The sequence below is a fragment of the Balaenoptera acutorostrata genome, chromosome 4, assembly GCF_949987535.1.
Source record: "Balaenoptera acutorostrata chromosome 4, mBalAcu1.1, whole genome shotgun sequence".
NCBI classification, from domain to species: domain Eukaryota; kingdom Metazoa; phylum Chordata; class Mammalia; order Artiodactyla; family Balaenopteridae; genus Balaenoptera; species Balaenoptera acutorostrata.
The window spans coordinates 77,656,121-77,676,347 of record NC_080067.1 but is presented as its reverse complement, the minus strand read 5'-3'; the positions used below and the strand labels follow the sequence as shown (position 1 = coordinate 77,676,347).

The following is a 20,227-nucleotide window of genomic DNA, read 5'->3' as shown; positions in this document are numbered from 1 at the left end:
ATGTTATGTGTACAAAGTCACATCATCTGCAAATAATTGTTTCCTTTACTTTTTGTTTATCTTGCTCGCTAGGACTTTTAAAATAAGCTTAAATCAAAGAGATAATAGTGGTCCTTCTTGTCTTTCTTGTAATTTCAAAAGAGAAAGCTTCTCTTAGAGTCCCCTCATTGGCCAGCCTTGGTCTTGCCTTCTCTTCCTTGGGCCCCACACCAGAGCTTCAAGTTCTCCTGATGAGACAAACGCCCTTAAGAGGATACTTGGCTTCCTTGCTCTGCTTACCCCTGTGGCTTCCAATTTTCACTTATTCTTTTGCCTTTGAGTATTCCTTCCTAATTTGTCAGCTCATCAGTGTATTTAAGTTCTAATATTACATATTTTATTCAACATTATTGGTTGCTTTCATTATAAAATCATATCTATCACATTTTAAGTACTATAAAATATTAATTGACGTTAATAGGAATTATACTGAAGACTTAATTAATCTCAAGAAAAATAGTTGAAATTAGAAAAAAATACTTATAATGCATTGCACTTTGAAAGAAGTCTTTTTTATGTTTTAAGTGGCTTCAGGATTATTAAAAAAAGATGCCGATGTTACAAATGAAATTTTTAAAATGTTGCCAAACTCAATTATATGTGTTGCTGACTTAATTCTGTTTGCATAATTAAATAAATTATAGCTTCAAATAAATTTCAAATGAAGGAATTAAAATTTCCCTGATTTTTTCCCCCAAAGTAAAAGCAGGAAGAAATGTAGCAATTTATTTACAGGTTATTTCATTTGATTTTTGGATTATTATGTCTTTATGATTAAATTTTGAGAGATGTCAGCAGTGTTTGTTTTTAATTCTGAAGTTAGTCTGTTTCCCCTTTCCATAGTCATAGACTCTTAGATTTGGAAAGCCCTTAGGTGATTCTCACTCTGTTTCCCCTCCAGTGCAGGACCCCCGCATCCCAGCGTTCTGGCAGGTGGTCATCCAGCCTCTACCAAAATCTTTCTCAAGACAGAAAGTCTACTACTCTCTAATAGGATAGCATTCTAATTTTGATTATTGGTCCAGAAATAATTTTGAAAGTTTCAAGACTGATTTTTAGAGTTTTCAATTTGGGGATCACAGCAATCTTGCAGTTTTGTTGAAATTACTTTGGAAATTCACCAGGAAATATTTTAAATATGGGAATTCTGATTTCAAAACTTCATGAATCCTTGGAGGAAAATTGAAAGTTTGAATTGCATTCAAGTGAAAACTAGAATGATTAGAATGACAGAAAATGACTATGCGTGGTTCTGTAGTCCTCATAAAAAAGTGAGCTCGGAATGCTCACTTCACACTGTGGTGCTTCTCCTTTGCAAAAATAAATTTTATTTTAATCCTTTTTCGGAACCCCCGAACAGTGGAGTTATTGTTTCTACCAGATTTTAAAAACTACCATAATAGTAATATATTTAGAAAATAGTGGTAGATTTAAATAATCCCAATTAAATATACCCATATTCCTTTAAAAAAAATTGTTAGCAGACACATCACCATAAAATATTGGGATTAAATGAAAACATTTTAAACATAACACCTATAGAATATCGAGTTGTTCCCTTTGTCTATTTGTATACATATTGTGCTTTTAATCACAGTGTATATACAATTTATTTACCCAAGCTGTATAATTTATAAAATTTATATTGTTTTTTTCTCTTTTAATGTATATTCTGTATACTCATCTATGTTATTGCATAATAGTCTACTGGATTGAAATACATCAATATGTTGAAGCATTCTTCTATTTTTGAACATTTAGGTCTACCCCGCTTTCTTATGAATATTGTTGATATAACTATCTTAATACAAAGCTTTTTACTGTTTGAGCTGTTTCTCTAGGATAGATTTGTTGTCTAGGGAAATCAGTAAAAATCATATGAACTTTTTAATGTGTTATTTTGTCTAGGATTTCTCCAGTGATGATTCTAAGCTAGAATATAATGTAGATGCTGCAAATGGCATTGTTATGGAAGGTTATCTGTTCAAACGAGCCAGCAATGCCTTCAAAACTTGGAACAGGTAATATATTTCAAATCTAGTCTTGCTCTTTCCATATTCTCAGTTTTCTGACTTTCCCTGTGGTTTGGCAACTCTTTCCTTCATAATTCTCTAAATTCACAGTCCCTAGTAACTTTCCTGAACCCAGTCCATTGAAGATAAGATGCCCTTCTAGGAAAGGGGCCTTAAGCAAGTGAAAAGTAACAGTAGTAATTCTAAATTTTAAAATTTAAGCGAAGTTTAAACCAGGAAGCAAGGATACTTTTTATACTGCTTGGTCTGTAGTGACTGATCATTACAGTGAATAAATTTTTAAATGTGAGCTTCCTCCCGTATTTGTTACCAAATAGATCTGATTGCAAATTATATTTTGAATATAATGGATGAATATGACAAGTGAGCTTTTTTTTTCCCCCTTTGGATTCCTCCCCTATATGCTGTTTATGTACATTTTTACTTAATTTTGGCTTGTGAATCTTTAAGTGAGGTGATCCTGATCTTTGGATCTTTGCAATAACTTTAATCAGGAGTTTTAGGATATGGAATTGTTTTTATGTGTGAAGTGTGTATGGCAGCTGGTGCTCCTTTTTTCTAAACTTGATGCCTACTGAAAACTTAAAATTTTTTTTTCTAAACTGATTTTTGTATATATTGATCCAGTAAATGTCTTTTGAATGAATGTGTAAAATATTTTATTATATTTTCTCATGTATTAATAAAGTGGAATAATTTCAGACATTAAAGCAAAAACAAAAAAAAGATTGGATTGTCTCAGGATCATTCTTTTGAATAGCAGTGATTAGTCTTTTATTCAAGGATGCCTCTCACAAAAAGAAAAAAGAGTAGTTAGAACAGTTTTGTAATAATTGAAAATAGTATTGGGTTCTGGTTAATTGATATACTATTATATTATTGGTTGAATGTGTATATTTTATTTGCTGCTTGAACAGATATGAATTCACTTAATGATAGATTGTTTTCTTTTTAAAAAAATGGACATTAGCAAAATAAATAGAATTTTCTTGGTAAGTTTAATTTAGTATACATTTTTGTTAATTTAACTGGAAACGATTATGCTTGGATATTCAATACATTGAAATGGATTCCTTGTGCACTAATTTTGAGTCCTTGGTGATGAGGTTATAGAAAAAACATTTATTGATATTTTCAAATGTCAGTGATACATTGAGTACTTCCATAGCATTCGATATTGTCAGATATTTGGTACATGGTGTGTTGTATTTGAAATAATTTTTCTTTACTTGAGAGTGAATATAAACTGGAAAGAATAATGATTATATTTGATATTAAGTCTCTTTGAGTTATGTAGAACTTTAAAAATAATACATGAATATAGATGGATCAACTAGATGGTCTGGTTAAGAAATAATGTTTTAACTATTATAAAGTAAAAATGAAAAATTAAAATTCTGTATTAAGCCAATAATCTTTTAAGCCTTTCCTGGCAAATTTCCATAGCCAGAGTAGGAAATTAAAATTGTGTGGTTGTCAAATTTTTATAATAAAGGTTTTTCAACTAGTATGGTTTCATGAGGTAATGTTAGAATTGAATTTTAACCTTCAGATTTCAAAACAACCTTCTTAAAGTTTAACACAGTGAAAATACAGTAAATCCATAGAAACTGTACCATTATGTTAAGAAGAAATGAAATGAACTTCCATGGACTACTCCAATCAGAAATGCTCTCAGACTTCAAAATGAAGCACAGTAAGTGTTAGTGGAAAATCGCATTCCCATTTAGGACAACGGAAGAACATTAACTGACTTAAGCATGGACCTTTTGGTTTTTTATTATATGTTTCATGAATTTTATTAATTGGCATAGACATTAAAACATAACTAAAATCAAGTAGGGAATAACTATTAAATTCTTAATTGTAGATATGATACCTATCATTTGCCAAGTAAGGAAGACAGTAACTTTGGAAATGAGGCCATTTTTTAAAGGAGATGCCATTTCTGTGTGATAGGATGACAGTTATTGATTAGAATCATAGATTGTAGTTAACAGCCTAATTTTTAGTAAAGAAATGGAAGTGCAGGGAGATGGTTGCTCATTCAGGGTCACACAGCTGGTTTGTGACAAAATTGAGGCTCAAAACCTGGCTTTTTAAAAAACTTGCTATGGGGCTTCCCTGGTGGCGCAGTGGTTGAGAATCTGCCTGCTAATGCAGGGGACACGGGTTCGAGCCCTGATCTGGGACGATCCCACATGCCGCGGAGCGACTGGGCCCGTGAGCCACAACTACTGAGCCTGCGTGTCTGGAGCCTGTGCTCCGCAACAAGAGACGCCGCGATAGTGAGAGGCCCGCGCACCGCGATGAAGAGTGGCCCCCGCTTGCCGCAACTAGAGAAAACCCTAGTACAGAAACGAAGACCCAACATAGCAATCAATCAATCAATCAATCAATCAATCTTTAAAAAAAAGAAAAGAAAAGAAACCACCCTAAAACTCAGTGTTTTAAAAAAAAAAAAAAAAAAAAAAACTTGCTATGGCAGATAGTCAAGAGACAGCCAAGGTCAGAAGACAGTGGATCAACCCAGAATTAAGACTCCGCGCTTCCAGTGCAGGGGCGGGCAGGTTCGATCCCTGGTCGGGGAACTAAGATACCACATGCCACTAGGCCAAAAAAAATAAAACATAAAGGAAATGTCAAAAAAAGAAATAAATAAAAAACTTGCTATGGAAATTCCAAACAATCTGTATTTAAGACAAAATACAACTTAAATAACAACAACAAAAAAATAGCTTAAAAATGTTTTTAAAAACCTTTCTAATCTGTTTGTATTATTAGGAATAAATTATGGATAGAAAATTAATTTCATTTTCATATGCCTTTAAAGAATATTTTGATGGCAATAGTAGTTAAAGGGAGACTTCTAAGGAATATAGCATATAAACATTATACAAATCTCTTTTCAAAAACAAAAACAAAAGTCAAAACCTTGCAACAAAAGTCTTAAGTGTTTTCTAGGTTATAGGTCAGTAACTATAAAAGGGAGAAGAAAGAAAGAGTTATCTATTAAATGTTATTTAGAATTCTCTTCTGCTTTTCAATTTTAAAAATTTGGAATGTATCTAAATTTTTTTATATGAGGTTAGCAAAAATCTAATCTTAGGAAGTACGTGCAAATAATTTCCCTTTACTTGTATATGACTTCCAGATTCTGCCCTACTTCTCTAGTTAGTTCTCTATCTAGCTTGATTTAATATATTCTACGAGCCTCTGAATAAAAGACTGTGTATTTGTGATATTTGTGCCTTAACTTTAAAAATCCAGGAATTCAACTGTTCAAATGTACAGATTATTTTTCTGCCCACTGTTTAAGTTTTTTTTTTTTTTAATTGTGGATTAGTTTTAGGAAACATACTTTCTTGTAGTTACCATAAGGTGCCAATCATATGATGACAAATTTGCCATTGTCTATAGTTTTATGGAGTAGAAGCATACAGTATTTTCAAAATGAACTTTTTAAAAAGATCTTCCTGAGGGAAATGTGAATTTGACTAGAAATTCCCAGGTAGTTTTAAAACCTGACCCTGTGTTTCATAAAATCTAAGTATATCTTGAAAGCATCATTCTATAATCTAAAATTTAACCAAAGAGATGGTATTTTGTGTGATATGATTGAAATAGCGTAAGGAGTGAAACGTTTTATGTCTTATGTGAATTGTTGAGCTTGTTTCTGGTTGGTTTCAGATTTCTGGTTTGTGGTGTCTCTTAAGATTTTTATATGTCTATAATATACATTTTTTGATGATGTGATATCTACAAAATAGTCTTTCCATACCAGGCCATCTTCTCAGTGTGGCAGCTTTACTTCAAGCTCAAGTCAGTGCTAGATGGATTACTAATACCTGTATATCTCTTTTGCTTTTAATGATAAATTTAGAAAAGATGAAGGAACAAGGAAAATAATTAAATATTAACATTATTTAGTAGTGAGGTGTTAAAACGAATAAAGTTGAATAATTACATGCTGTGCTCAGTCTTTGTTGAACTAGAAAATATAGCTAAAAGCATAAAATGTATTATATAGTATCTTAATCTAGTACAGATACAGACAAGAAGTGTATAGATTAAAGATAAACTCTACTTATGTGTGGCCTTAGAGTCTCCACTATCATTTGACGAAAAGAGGATGAGCAGATGGGAGGAACTTTTCCTTATGGAAAGTTCTCATTTGTTTCAGGTTTATATATATATATAACTGTAGTGATTATTTCATTTAAATTTTTAAGATGAGGAAAGGTACTCTTTATATTTTATAGCCATGACCATAGAGGCAGAAAATAATAGCAGAGTGTGCTAAGTCCTACCAGAACCTTCTATACCATAATACTTTGAAGAAAATTTTGAATATTTCTGAAATATTAGCATTTCAGATCCCTAAGAGTTGGAATTAACTGTATAAATGCATGTATGTATAATATGTGAGCAAAATGCAACAGATACTTTTGACTCTTTTGTTAGTTTATGAGCTTAAGCTGGTTCCTTTAATTCTTGCTTTATTTTCATATCATGCTAGTCTTTTGCTTATTTTGCACATTTGCGTTTTCATTCTTTTACCACCTTTCCCTTATGTTTTAATCCTGCCCCATTTTTTCACATGACAGGAAAAAGCCCGATCATATCAGGTACCAAATGGCTTCCTTCCCCTCACCCCTACCTTACTCCAGTTTCCTCTTTGGCACGAGAAAGCTCATAATTAACCTGCATTTCAGTTGGATTACTTGCAATGGATATAAAGTCTCATGTTTTAAATTGGGAAGAAAATGTAAACATCTTATTTGAGGAATGGAATTATACCTTTTCATTGCTTATCTCCTCAATTTGTTTTAATCTGGAAAAGAACATTTGATATGTATATAATTGTCCAAAGAAGATATAGATTGAGTAATAACGAATACCTTTATATATATATATGTCTGTATTTTTTAAGGGAAATAAGCTAGTAAATGCTTTTTAAATTTTTTAAACAGTAATTAGGAATTAGCCCCTTTGGTAATCACCTTATTAATTATGTTTAAAGGAAACATTATCAGTTCCTAGCTTTTGTTTGTTTTACCATTTTGGTCTTTTTCCTTGTGAAAAATTAAATTGAATTTTAGATAAAGGAACATATACATGTTCAAGCTTTTAATTTTGTTAAGTGTTCACCTTTTTGGCACCTATGTGCCAAATATGTGCATGAATCCATCATCTGTATAGTTTTAGTGATAAAGCTTCTACAGATTTAGAAGTCTGACTTTTACCCATGTTCTTGATTTTGAGTTCCAGAACTAGTGCTCAAAAATTGTAAAAGGTACTTGATTTATTTTTTAATGTATTCCCTCCCCCCCAAAATTTTGTCATCCTACAGCTGTCATTGGTATTTAAAAATTAATAATATTTGTTTATGAATGTAATATTTTGGTCTAAAATCTTTATTATGTTGAGTTACCTCAGTTTGAGATAGATATAAAGTGGTGTCTTAGTTTTCTTAAAACCAAGAAATTTTCCTTTTTAAAAACTGTTTTATATTTTGACTTTGTGGTCAGTTTGTGAATCTTGCAGAATATAGTGTAGTTGTCAGCACAATGCTTTCCAACATTTGTCTTTTTTATTATTTAATTATCTTTTAAAGAATCTTCAAATTGCAGGTAGCATGAACTTGGAATATTAAGTATTTTTCCATATTGCATAGACTATGAACTGTCTCATTTTTCCTTTTATTAAAATTGTTAATAATAACTAGGATTATCCTACAGGAGCAATTTAAAATTATATTTTATTTTACTTACCTGATTAAGGTCTTCATCAATGTAAATGAGTAAAGTTAGCTCTTTTTTCTTTTTTTAATGGCAGAGGAGGGGAGATAGTATCATAAGACATACTGATCTTAGTAATTAAAATATTTTTCTACCTAGGATATATTGTGGGGTTTTTTTCCTTAGGATATGTCAAATTAAGATGAATTTATAGTGTCTTGAATTTATAGTGTGTACAAAAACTGATGATGTGAGAAAGTTACCCAGAAGCAGATAGATGGTAGGGGAACTGAGTTTCAGAAATACAAATGATCTATAAAGTTAATAATCAGAGGAAATTGTCTCTCACAAAAAAAAAACGTAAGTTTTTATCTGGTATTTTGTTATTTATGTTTAGAGGCTATTATTCTAAGATTCAGCAGGTCAAAAGAAATTTATTTTTTGAAGACCTCAGAAGCATGAAAAGTTTACATGGATGTTTTTCCATTGTGCAATAAAATTCTGTGTAGTTTTTCATCAAATTATATAACACGATTACTATATATAAAATATAAGAATTTTTATTAATATGGTTTACCCTACTTCAAATGATTTTTTAAAAAACACTTTAATCAATATCAGAGATTGTTTCCATTGCATGTCATCCCATGTGGCAGGGCTGCACCATTTTGTTTGTTTGGAGGTATTTCCTTTAACGTTTCTAACCAATCATGTGTTCCAAAGCAAAGAGACCCAGAAGTTCTTCCTTTTCTAGCTCACCTCTTGATGATTTGCATTTAGAGACAACCCACTTGGTTTTATCTAGATGCTTATTTAACAGTCTCTATTTTAATGGTAAAGGTGATACCTTTTTAAATAGCAAGAAAACCTAACAATCTGTCTAGCTTAAAAATAGAAAAGCATCTAATCATTTTCTCAGCTTTGGAGAATTAACTTAATTTTTTAAAATAGAAATTCTAAATATGTCTAAATACAATTTTTAGTGCTTTGTATTAGTATCAATGAAAAGGTAGAATCTCTATCTGCTAATAGATTAATAACTAATGTTTATGATAGAAATCATCTCACATGAAACTAATTTTAAAATAATGACTCAAATATTGTTTTACCTTTCATGCTTGATGAGAATTTTTGCTTCCTTTTATGAATGGCTTTTGGCTGTGATTTTTTTTTTTTGTAAGTCTTTTTAGGTCCTTTTACTGTTTTAATAAATTAGAATTAGTAAATATGCCATACGTAACTTAGTTTTTTCTTCGAAAGAAGATTGCAAGTAAAGTGTTTGCCAATTAATGTATAGTAATGAGCAGAACAATAGTTGGGTGACTCATTTTTAGTCATAACTTTGATTATTCTGCTTAAAAGTATTTTACATGAAAGTAAGCCCAAGTGAATTGGCAACTATCTCCTGTGATGTCAGTTCTAAAAGGATGATACAATTTTCTGTTTTGCTTAACAAATCAAACGCTTGCTGAATTCGCTTCAGAAAGGTTGAAAACAAAGCACCATTTATTTCAGTCTTTTATTGTATACAAATGAAGTCTTATTTATAATATAATTTTATTTCTACTTTATAACAAAAGCAAATTATTTGGGGGGAAAGATTTAGTTATTTTTGAGGAAGCTCAAAAAGCTAAATTTTTATTTTAAAACAATTATTATTTGGTAATGACATAAAGGATGACAACTTTTGTTAGGATATAAATTTCTGACATAAAAATGAATCAAAATATAGTAATTTTATTTTCCTAATCTGTGGTTTTAAAATTGCCTGAAATTGTTTTTTTACTTTCAGTAGTTATCTCATTAACATCAGTTTATCTAAAGCAAAACAAAACAATGCACTTCTAAAAACATAAATACCATAAACTGATTTTCTAGTGCTTTCCCCAATATTTCTTTTCTAACAACAACTGAAATAAATTATGTTTGTGAAAATGTAATCTATTTTGTATTTATTTAGACGCTGGTTTTCAATACAGAATAATCAGTTGGTTTACCAGAAAAAGTTTAAGGTAGGTGTTTTGTTAATTAAGTGAAAACCCATTGAGTCTCCAGTTTAAGTTTTTTAACTGTTCCTTTTGGTAAATCATTGAAGTCCATAAATATGCATGTGTGCAAGATTACTGTTTATTAGTTTTATGTTTGGGTATGTATAAGAGGACTCAGAAGTGGAAAGTGTCAACATTGTGTCCTGAATTCTTAGTTCCTAGCTTTGAGATGGATTTTTCTGTGTCCCAGGATTATTACTTTTATTCCTTCACATGTTTCTTTGTCCAGCTGTGAGACAGGAATTCCCTAGTACTGTTTTGATGCTGAAGGAAGGGGTGCCTTTTAAGAAATATCACCTTAGGGCCAAAAGTGGTAATGGAGAAAGGTTATTAATTACATTGAAGTGTAAGCTTGAATTAATTTAAATAGAAACCTTTAAATTTGTTAATGTTGTTTTTACATATTTGTTTTCCTGAACCTGATTTTAAGAGTGAGGTATTTTTATTTAATGGAAAGGCATAATGAGATTATATGTGACTTGAGAATGTTAAAGATAATTAGAGAAAAAGAACTATTAGTTAATTGATGACTTGATTTTTACCTAGTTAGCCTTTATGAATGATGTATTCAACTGTAAATTTCAAATATCCACTTTACTCTTGAGATGACACAAAGTGAAATTTTACTTGCTATTCTATGGTAGCAGGTTTATTCCATACAAGTTCTTTATTCTAACTAATTAGTCCATGGTTATTTCTACTCTGATAAGCTTGGTTTTGAGTTTATTTTTTTATTAAGTACTAAAAAATGATTAAAAATTTCTCATTTTCTTAGGTATTTTAAGAAGCACGTATAGGCTTCTTATTTTTCTTTCAGTTATTTAAACTTGACTCATGAAAGGCTTCTTTTTTTGGAGGAAAGTAGCTTTTATTATATGTGAGTAAGGATCAGGAGAGAAATCGATATGAAAGAAAATAGAAGAAAATGAACAGAAAGCTAACATTTATTGAGCACTTGCTAATTAACTACCAAGTGTTGGACTAAGTTTATATAAACTATTTCATTTAATTCTTATACAGCAGTTTTATGAGGCAGATAAAATTATTAACAGGGCAGAATTACCTTTATTAGTTATATCTATGTTGATAACTCCTATTATTAATCTAAAATAAGATAAAATATAAACCTTTAAAATTAGACCATTTATTTCAAGTACTGTTTTTAAGTATGTTTTTATTGGTAGTTGGTATTTAAAACCTAGGTTGATAAATATGGGAGTTTTGTTTCCTTATTGTAGGATAATCCCACTGTGGTGGTGGAAGATCTAAGGCTCTGCACAGTGAAACATTGTGAGGACATAGAACGACGATTCTGCTTTGAGGTGGTCTCTCCAACAAAGTGAGTGGTTCTAAAGAATTTGAGAGTTGCTTTTATGTTTCTATAGCTTGTCTTAAAGAATTTTCCAGAATACAGAGAGATTTGTGTTGCAGTTCTGATTATATGAGCTGAAGAGGAAAAAAGTGCTCTAAAAATAAATTTTAATAGTTAATGATTACACGTATTAAGTCAGATATTTATACAACTTCTACCCAGTATCGTATTCTTTAAATTCTATAAAGATGATTGATGTGGCCGTGTGAAAACATATTAACTGTCATGGTAATGAACTGAAGTCATATATCAGATAAATTTCTTTGATAACTATCATTTCATATATCTACCCAATGGAAAAAATTAATGTAATTTTATGTGGCAAATTTAAAGTTTTTTGTTTTTGGGTTTTTTTTTAATATACAGGAATGGGTGATTTGTTTTCAGTAGGTAATTTATTTCATTGGTTCCTTGATTTCTTTATGAACATACCCTGTCGTAAAGATAGGTGAAATAAAACCTTTCAACAGAAATTAGTTTTTGTTAGAAAATTATTAAATAGCAAAGTGGACAAAAAAGTAAACCTTCTTATTTTTTGGTTTAATTTAGTGTCTGAGAAAACAATGTTATTTCTTTTTAGAAGTTGTATGCTTCAGGCAGATTCTGAAAAGCTGCGCCAGGCATGGATTAAGGCTGTTCAGACCAGTATTGCTACTGCTTATAGAGAGAAGGGTGATGAATCGGAGGTTAGTAAACAATATTGCAATACCAAGTGATATATTGACAGAGTTTCTAATTTTAGTTGCAACATTGCATGATTATTATAACTTTCTTTTTTATGGAGGATGATTTTTTTTTGTAATTGAAATGGGTTTTATTTTTAAATTGTAGATTCAATTTCTCTTGTTTATTTCTCTTTATCATTTTATATATGTTTAATATACATTTAATATATATATTTATGTTTAATCCAGTATTTCAATGTGTCCCAGGTATTCTGATGCAAGTATTTTTCCCCAAATATTTTATTATTCTAATAAAACAGTGAATGTGAAAGGTATTTAAAATTAAAACTGGGTGAAAAGCAAAAAAGGAAAGCTCATATTTTTAGTGGAAATCTCCCTGGAGAAGATAAGCTGAATATAGAGTCTTGGGTTGTAGTCTGGCTTTAGCTACCCAGTGAGTTTACAAACTTTTGAGCAAGGCCATGAGTGAGTCTTAAGAAATGGAACTCACCACTTCCTCCTACTAGCTTCCTGAAAATGGGACATTTGTGAATCTGTACATGTCTGAAAATGTCTGTATTCTATCCTCACATTTGTTTGATAGTTTGGTTGAGTGTGGAATTTTTAGGTTGGAAATGATTATTCTTAAAAATTTTAATGGCAGTTTTTCTTGTTTCTAGAGTTGTTGTTGGAGTCTTTCTTTTTACCAGTCTTTAGTATTCCTCCTCTCCAATTTCTTTGTTTTCTTTTTCTGAAATTTCTGGGCTGGTCTTATGATTTCCTTATTTTTTGTGTTTTTTGTTCTGCATTCTGGGAGATTTTATCAGTTAGTCTTCCAAACCTTCTATTGAATATTTCAGTTCTGCTAGCACATATTTAATTTCCAAGAGTTCCTTTTTGTTTGCTGAATGTTTGTACATATAAACCTGTTCTTTTTGCATACATGCAGTGTTAGAGTTGTGGTTCTTAATCTTGACTGCACATGATGATAACACAAGAAGCTTTAAAAAATCCCAGTGCTTAGGTCCCACCCCAGAACAATTGAATGGAGTTGGGACCCAGGCATCAATATTTTTAAAAGCTTTCTAAATGACTTCTGTGTATAGGCAATGTTGAGAACCATTTTATTAGGGGCTTTCCTTGGCTTTCTGGTAATCTGCTCATGGTTGCAAGTTAAGGACGAACCTCTTTGGAAGCTCTGAGAACACAGTTAGGACTTCGTTGACTGTGAGCTTCAGCAAAGTGTGGACCATTTTGTTGAGGAACAACCAGAGTTAGGGTCTTTGGAGTCTTTTCAGCTAAGATTCCCCAGAGAAGACTCGCCAATCTCCTGCATAGGGATAAGGGGCTGGCTTGGAGCTAATTGCTGGGGATCGCAGCATTCGGTGTGTATACATTAATCCTCTGCCTTCCACCTTTTAGGTAAACCCCATCCAGTCACTCTCCATTTTACTTTCCCAGAGAATAAACCTCTAGTCATTTGTGTGTCTTTGTAGAGAGCAGTCCACTAATGGCAGTGTTGGGGAGGGCACCTTCGATCTACCTGCTTCTTAAACAATCAGTCTTCCTACTTTCATCCCCACTTTCAAGATAACTGGTATAAATCCTTGAGTCCTTTGAATATTATGTGATATAAATTGATGGACTCGTAGATTTTTCTTATTATTTCCTTAGATTTTACCTTGGTCTACTCAGTTACCATTCATCCAGCCACTCTTCAGCTCCCCAAGTTTTGTTGCTCTTATTTTCTTTCCTGTTCTCCCTATTCTTGTGGATAAATGTCTTAATTTTTTTAATTAAAAAAGCTTAAGTTTTTTAAAGTAGATTAGAGATATCATGTCATTCCACACTTAATAGTAATTTCTTAATATCGCCTGTAACCCAGTCTATATTCATATGTCTTCAGTTGTCCTAAAAATGTCTTTTACAACCTGTTTTACAAAGTAGGATCTCTTCCATGACTGGGCATTGCATCTGGTCTTATGTTCCTTGTCTTTCCATCTAGAACAGTTCCTTTTTTTCATAACAATGACGTTCTGAAAAGGTAGGGCTATTTGTTCCTATAGAATTCCTTCTCATAGATTGCAACATAGATGATGTGTATACTTCATGCTGCAACAGGAGACATACAATATTGTTATCCAGCCACTGTTAATGCTAAAATCTTCTGTGTGAACATGAAGCAGACACATTGGATTAGGGAGATGACAATATGATCTCTCCATTGTCATGTTACATTTCCTTTCTTGTTCCCAGTCTACTTTGTTATTTTGTGTAACAAAATCTACTTTGTGTTACTTTGACCCTATAAGATCTATGCTCCATCAACCATTCATCTAATAGTTTTATAACTGAATTTGTAATTTCATTAGGAATTACAAAATGATGATTTTCTAATTCTGTCATTCTCGTCTGCATTCCTGTCTGAAATACAGGTTTTCTTCATCAACGGAGCTTTTTAGTTACTTTAATAAAATGCTTAATTTTTTACTTTTAATTACCACATTTGGTTGATTTATTAGCTACCTTAAGTGGGGACAGATATGTGTTTTTTGGGATATCATTATACACTCATGGATTTTTGGTAAATACAGTGGGTCCCAGTTAATTGCGGGAATTACTCTTTTTTCATATTCAGATTATCACAACTTTGTCCATTAAGGGCTCTGGGTAATTGCCTTTAAAAAAATTCTCTAGTTTTTAGCGGAGTTTTGAGAGGGAACAAATTTAGGTGTGTATCCAGATCATCTTGTTGAAGGAGCTAGTGGTGTTGCTGAAATACCTATGTTAGCAAAATCATACACCAGAAATAGTAGGGATTACAGGAAAAATAGGGATAGGGCCAATCTAAAAAACCATGTAAGTTTGTAACTTGAATAATTTTTGGAACCTTAAAATCTCAGTAAAAATATTGGCTTGGCCAAAAAGTTTGTTTGGTTTTAAGTAAAGATAAAAGACACATTTTTCATTTTCATGAAGAACTTTATGGAACAACTTATTCGCTAACCGAATGAGCTTTTTGGCCAACCCAATATTAGCCTAGTTAAATTCCTAATAAATGAACACTATAGTATAGTGTACAGATAGGACTTAACTTTAAAAATTGGTGAGGATAGCTTAAAGGAAGGGTATAGAAGGGTTGAGGCTTTGGTGACATATGCAAAATACATAAAGATCAGAGAGAATGGTGCAGTAAACACTTTCAAGTCATAGCACATGGCCAAAATGAGCCAAGAAGAATGGGGAGATGGGTGTCATTTTCAGTCCTGTGTTCCTTGAGGTGGCCAGCCCAAGTTCTGCTGTGTTAGTGTACTTTGCTTTCGGCTTCTCTAATTTGGTGCAAAAGCATTAGCTAATAAAGGAAAAATTGGGACTGAACCAACATGATTTCTGCATTATGCTGACATCCTTTCTCTATATGATAATTGCTTATGAGCTAATTCACATTATCAAACATGTTTTAGTAAAGCAGTTTATATTTCTTTTTTTTTAATTTTAAAGTAATCTCAAATTTATAGAGAAGTTCCAAGTATAATACAAACAATTTTTTCCCCTGAACTATTTCAGAGTAAGCTGCTAACATATGCCCCATCACCCATTATTAATTTAGTGAGTAATTCCCACAATTAGGACGTTTCTCCTGTATAAGCCTAGTGCAGTCATCAAAATCAAGAAATGAGCATTGATGCATTACTGCCGTTTAATTCTCAAATATCATTAAGTTTTAACAGTTGTCCCAGTAATGTTCTTTACAGCAAAAAGATGCAGTTCAGAAGCACAGGTCTCTTTTAGTTGTCATGACTCTTCAGTTTCCTTCAGTTAGGAATAGTCCCTCAGTGTTACTTTGACCTTCTTGACCTTGATTGTATTAAAGATTACAGATTTCTGTAGAATGTCCCTCGTTGGTTTGTTTACTCACAAGGTTATGCGTCTTTGGTAGGAATGTTGTATAAATGATGCTGTGTTCTTCTCACTGCATCCTTTCAGGTGGCACAAGATTTTGATTTGTCCCGTTATTGGTGATGTTAACTTTGATCACTTGAGTAAGGTGGTGTCTGCTAGACTTCTCTACTGTAATGTTATCTTTGTAATAGTATTTTGTGTGTGGGGGGGTACTTTAAGACTATGTAGATATTCTGTTCCTCATCAGGCTTTATATTTTAAAATTTAATTATATCAATATAGGCCTCTATTTTATTCAATGTATTATAATTCTTACTATCATTATTTGTTTTGTTGCTCAAATTGACCCAAGTTTGGCCAATCCAGTGGAGCCCTGGATTCTGTATCCTTTTGACATGTTCCCAGCAATCTTTGAGCTGTTCTCTACTTTCTAACATGATGAGATGTTCCGAGTTCATCTTCTTGTAGTTTCTCTGCACCAGCCTTGAAATCAGTAGTTTCTCCAAACTGCCCTAGTTCTTTTTGGTGGAGAATCGTTTGTAGAAACCAAGATAAGGGAATATACATGTGTATATACACATATACACATTTACATTTGTATTATTTTATGTATCTATTTGTATTGAAACCATTAGGGCGCCTGTTGGTATCTCCAGTCCTAATTTAATATAACAGGGTTTGTTCTAACTCTCCCTTTTTTTTTTTTTTTAATTTTATTTATTTATTTATTTATTTATTTTTGGCTGTGTTGGGTCTTCATCTCTGTGCGAGGGCTTTCTCTAGTTGTGGCAAGTGGGGGCCCCTCTTCATTGCTGTGCGCGGGCCTCTCACTATCGCGGCCTCTCTTGTTGCGGAGCACAGGCTCCAGACGCGCAGGCTCCAGACGCGCAGGCTCAGTAGTTGTGGCTCACGGGCCTAGTTGCTCCGCGGCATGTGGGATCTTCCCAGACTAGGGCTCGAACCCGTGTCCCTTGCATTGGCAGGCAGATTCTCAACCACTGCGCCACCAGGGAAGCCCTCTCCCTTTTTATATAAATAAGCCCTTTCTCTACAGTGAGAATTCTGGCTCCCACTTATTTTTAGCAGGTTTAGTTACATAATCAGTTCCCCTGTATGTGACCAATACCCTTTCTCTGCTGCCATTTCCCACCTGCCAGGCTCTAACATCTCTCACTAGGTGGCACTCCCACTTCGTAGTTCCTCTCTATCCTCAGGCTCTCACTTCCTTTGTTGGGCTGTCTCCCTATGCAAATACCCTCCTTCTGCTGCTTGGGAACAACAACCTGCACAGGGTCACTCTCATTTGAGGGTATGCTCCTCACCCAGCTCAGTCATCTCTGGCATACTGTATCCCCACACTTTCTTTGCTTAGCCCCACCTAACGGCTATTGAATTGAGTTTTCAAGAAGGGCAAGACAAGGGCCAAATTATATGTCTGTTGATTTTATACTAAAATACTGGCTTGTTAAAGTTGAAATGTTTTTAAACCAGAAGACTTTTTAGGTCATATCTTTAATTTCTTAGGATCCCCAAACTACATGTTTGTATTTGGTTGTTATTGGTATAGACTTTGTTGTTCATTTAAAAAATTAGCTTTTTCCTTATCTACCACCTTTTGCTTTTCTCCTCGTTTTGCCTGAGATTTTAGACATTGTGCATTCTGTTGTTGATTCACTCGTAATTATAATTATGCAATTGACCTCCTCATTAGTAAAAGGCCATACCATTTTCAGTAACTCACTGAAGTAATTGAAACAACTTGCTTGCAGTTCATTGAATACCTTGGAAAAACTTGGTATAAAATAGTATTTATTTTATTCTTGAGTCTTAATAGTCTCACGTGTACTCTCTCTGTCTTTCATCCTGTATGTTAATTTACTGTTCCCCTTTCTCTTTGCCATTTTATCTTGTACATGCATTCATTGTGTCGGATTGTTTTTCAATACTAATGTGTTTCTCCCCACAAGACTAAAGGCCAATTGATGGAGGAAACTATATCTTTTCATCCTTGAATCCCTGGTTCTTAAAACAGTGCCTGGCTTAGGCCCCTAATAGGCCTTCAATTTGTTGATTAGAAGCATTTGTTTGGAGCATGTAGTGTGCAATGTAGTATTACAATCCTTTTTTTTTTTTAATAATTCTTAATTCTTTTAGAAGCTGGATAAGAAATCATCTCCATCCACAGGAAGCCTGGATTCTGGAAATGAGTCAAAAGATAAATTATTGAAAGGAGAAAGTGCATTGCAGCGAGTCCAGTGTATTCCTGGCAATGCCAGCTGTTGTGACTGTGGTCTGGCAGACCCACGGTGGGCCAGCATCAACCTGGGCATCACCCTGTGTATCGAGTGTTCTGGGATTCACCGGTGGGTAGGCCTGCCCAGGGTGAGAGACTTCTTTCCGTTAAACACACATTGTAAATTATTGTGTCCCATTGGTTAGAGGACCTTTCCCACTTGCCTAATTTGACTGCCAGTGTGTTTTTGTATCTTTTTTTTTTTTTTTTAATTTATTTATGGCTGTGTTGGGTCTTCGTTTCTGTGCGAGGGCTTTCTCTAGTTGTGGCAAGTGGGGGCCCCTCTTCATTGCTGTGCGCGGGCCTCTCACTATCGCGGCCTCTCTTCTTGCGGAGCACAGGCTCCAGACGCGCAGGCTCAGTAATTGTGGCTCACAGGCCCAGTTGCTCCGCGGCATGTGGGATCTTCCCAGACCAGGGCTGGAACCCGTGTCCCCTGCATTGGCAGGCAGATTCTCAACCACTGCGCCACCAGGGAAGCCCAGTGTTTTTGTATCTTTTATGAAGTGGATAAAATTCTGGTTTGTGAAGTACTTTTGAGGCCTTTGATTCACCATTCGTTATTAACTAGAAGATCTATCCCTATTTATATATGTGTTGAGGCCTATATTAGAGACTGTGTCACATTAAGAGAGAAAAATAACTTGCATAATGTGCAAATAGAGATTTGAAAGTTTTATATATTAATGCAGTCTTTTTTTTTTTCCCACTTAGGAGTCTTGGAGTTCATTTTTCAAAAGTACGATCTTTAACTTTAGACACCTGGGAGCCTGAACTTTTAAAGGTAAAATGAATATTTGCTTAAAAATATTTTATGTTTTCACATAAAAGTCAAGATTTTATTTATTTATTTATTTTTTCACCACACAACTGTGCAGGATCTTAGTTCCCCTACCAGGGATTGAACCCGTGCCCCCTGCAGTGGAAAGGCAGAGTCCTAACCACTGGACTGCCAGAGAATTCCCCAAAGTCAAGATTTTAGAATCTGGGTTTACAAATGTATGAGTTTCTCAGTGCTAACAGTGAATTAAATTGTATTGGAACATATCTGATGTTATTTTGGCAAATCTGGTGTTTTGTTATTGGTGTTTTAAATTGCTAAGCTTATGTAGCACTCTTAACTCCATGTCAGTTCACTTTTTAAGGAAACCAGCACCCCTGCATTTTTATGGTTTCTCACAAATTATCTTAGATTCTTTGCCTTAATTTTATATTTTATAATTATATAAATTTTTGTTAAAAATATGAGAGATTGCTGTAGTGAGCTGTGTGATGGATTGGTATAGCATGTCATTATCATTGCATATTTTAGCATAGCACATTTGCAAATTTACATTTCTAAGGGGTAGTAGTCACCAGACTAAGACATCCTTTTTCCTGTGTAAGGATTCGTATCTATGAAAATGTCATAAAAGATTTTAGATCACAGCTGGGTTTTTAATAAGATTTACAAAATTTATACTGGTTAATAGTATACCCATTTTAATTCCCACCATTTAGTTTACCATACTGTAAAAAATATATGTTTGTTTAAAGGTTGTAGTGTATTCTACATTTATTTCTATCTGAAAATTGTGTTCTTAATGTGCTTGTGTTTTTATTTCAATCCATAGATAAACCAATAGTCCTGTCAATTAAGTAAAGTAAAAAAGTTTTCTTTTTGGAATCACTGTGGAAACATCTAAATGAAAGTGATTAAGTTGGCTCCTGTGGTAGAGCCCTATTTCGATAGATTCCATAAATTGTTATGAATTCAAAGGAGAAGAAAGTGGGGTGTGGGGGCTAGCAATCTAATTTCTGCATCAACTTTGCATGTAGATATGAACTCAGTGGATTCAGTTTAGAAGCTTTGGTTGAAACACAACTGTCTGATACATTTAAAAAATATTGAGACTTAAAAAAATATTTAGAAATACTTATAAATAAAGTGTAAGGAGAAAATAGTTTGCTTCAATTCTGAGTTGTTTAAACCTTACCGTGTCTGGACTTAGGCTTCTTTTTTCAGTTAACTTAGCAGATGTTGTGAATGTGTAGACTTGTGCTAGCCACAGTAAGGGATAGAAATCTGGTAGAAGATGGGTGAGGAGAAACGCTTTCTTGAGGAGTAGTAATCTTCTAGGGGAGGTATTCCGG

General features: G+C 33.2%; 1 protein-coding gene across 5 annotated transcripts in view; it reads left to right on the top strand.

The window, feature by feature from the left end:
• The window catches only part of ACAP2 (ArfGAP with coiled-coil, ankyrin repeat and PH domains 2), a 151,901-nt gene that overhangs the window by 111,769 nt on the left and 19,905 nt on the right, over positions 1-20,227 (top strand). For 3 of the 5 annotated variants that reach the window (XM_057545291.1, XM_057545292.1, XM_057545289.1), the window contains 7 exons: positions 1,948-2,060; positions 6,680-6,700; positions 9,774-9,825; positions 11,100-11,200; positions 11,814-11,919; positions 17,956-18,164; positions 18,809-18,878. In XM_057545291.1, the coding sequence (XP_057401274.1) occupies positions 1,948-2,060; positions 6,680-6,700; positions 9,774-9,825; positions 11,100-11,200; positions 11,814-11,919; positions 17,956-18,164; positions 18,809-18,878 (672 nt within the window). The remainder of the gene's footprint in view (positions 1-1,947; positions 2,061-6,679; positions 6,701-9,773; positions 9,826-11,099; positions 11,201-11,813; positions 11,920-17,955; positions 18,165-18,808; positions 18,879-20,227) is intronic. The other 2 variants (XR_009008126.1, XM_057545290.1) reach the window with 1 other exon arrangement.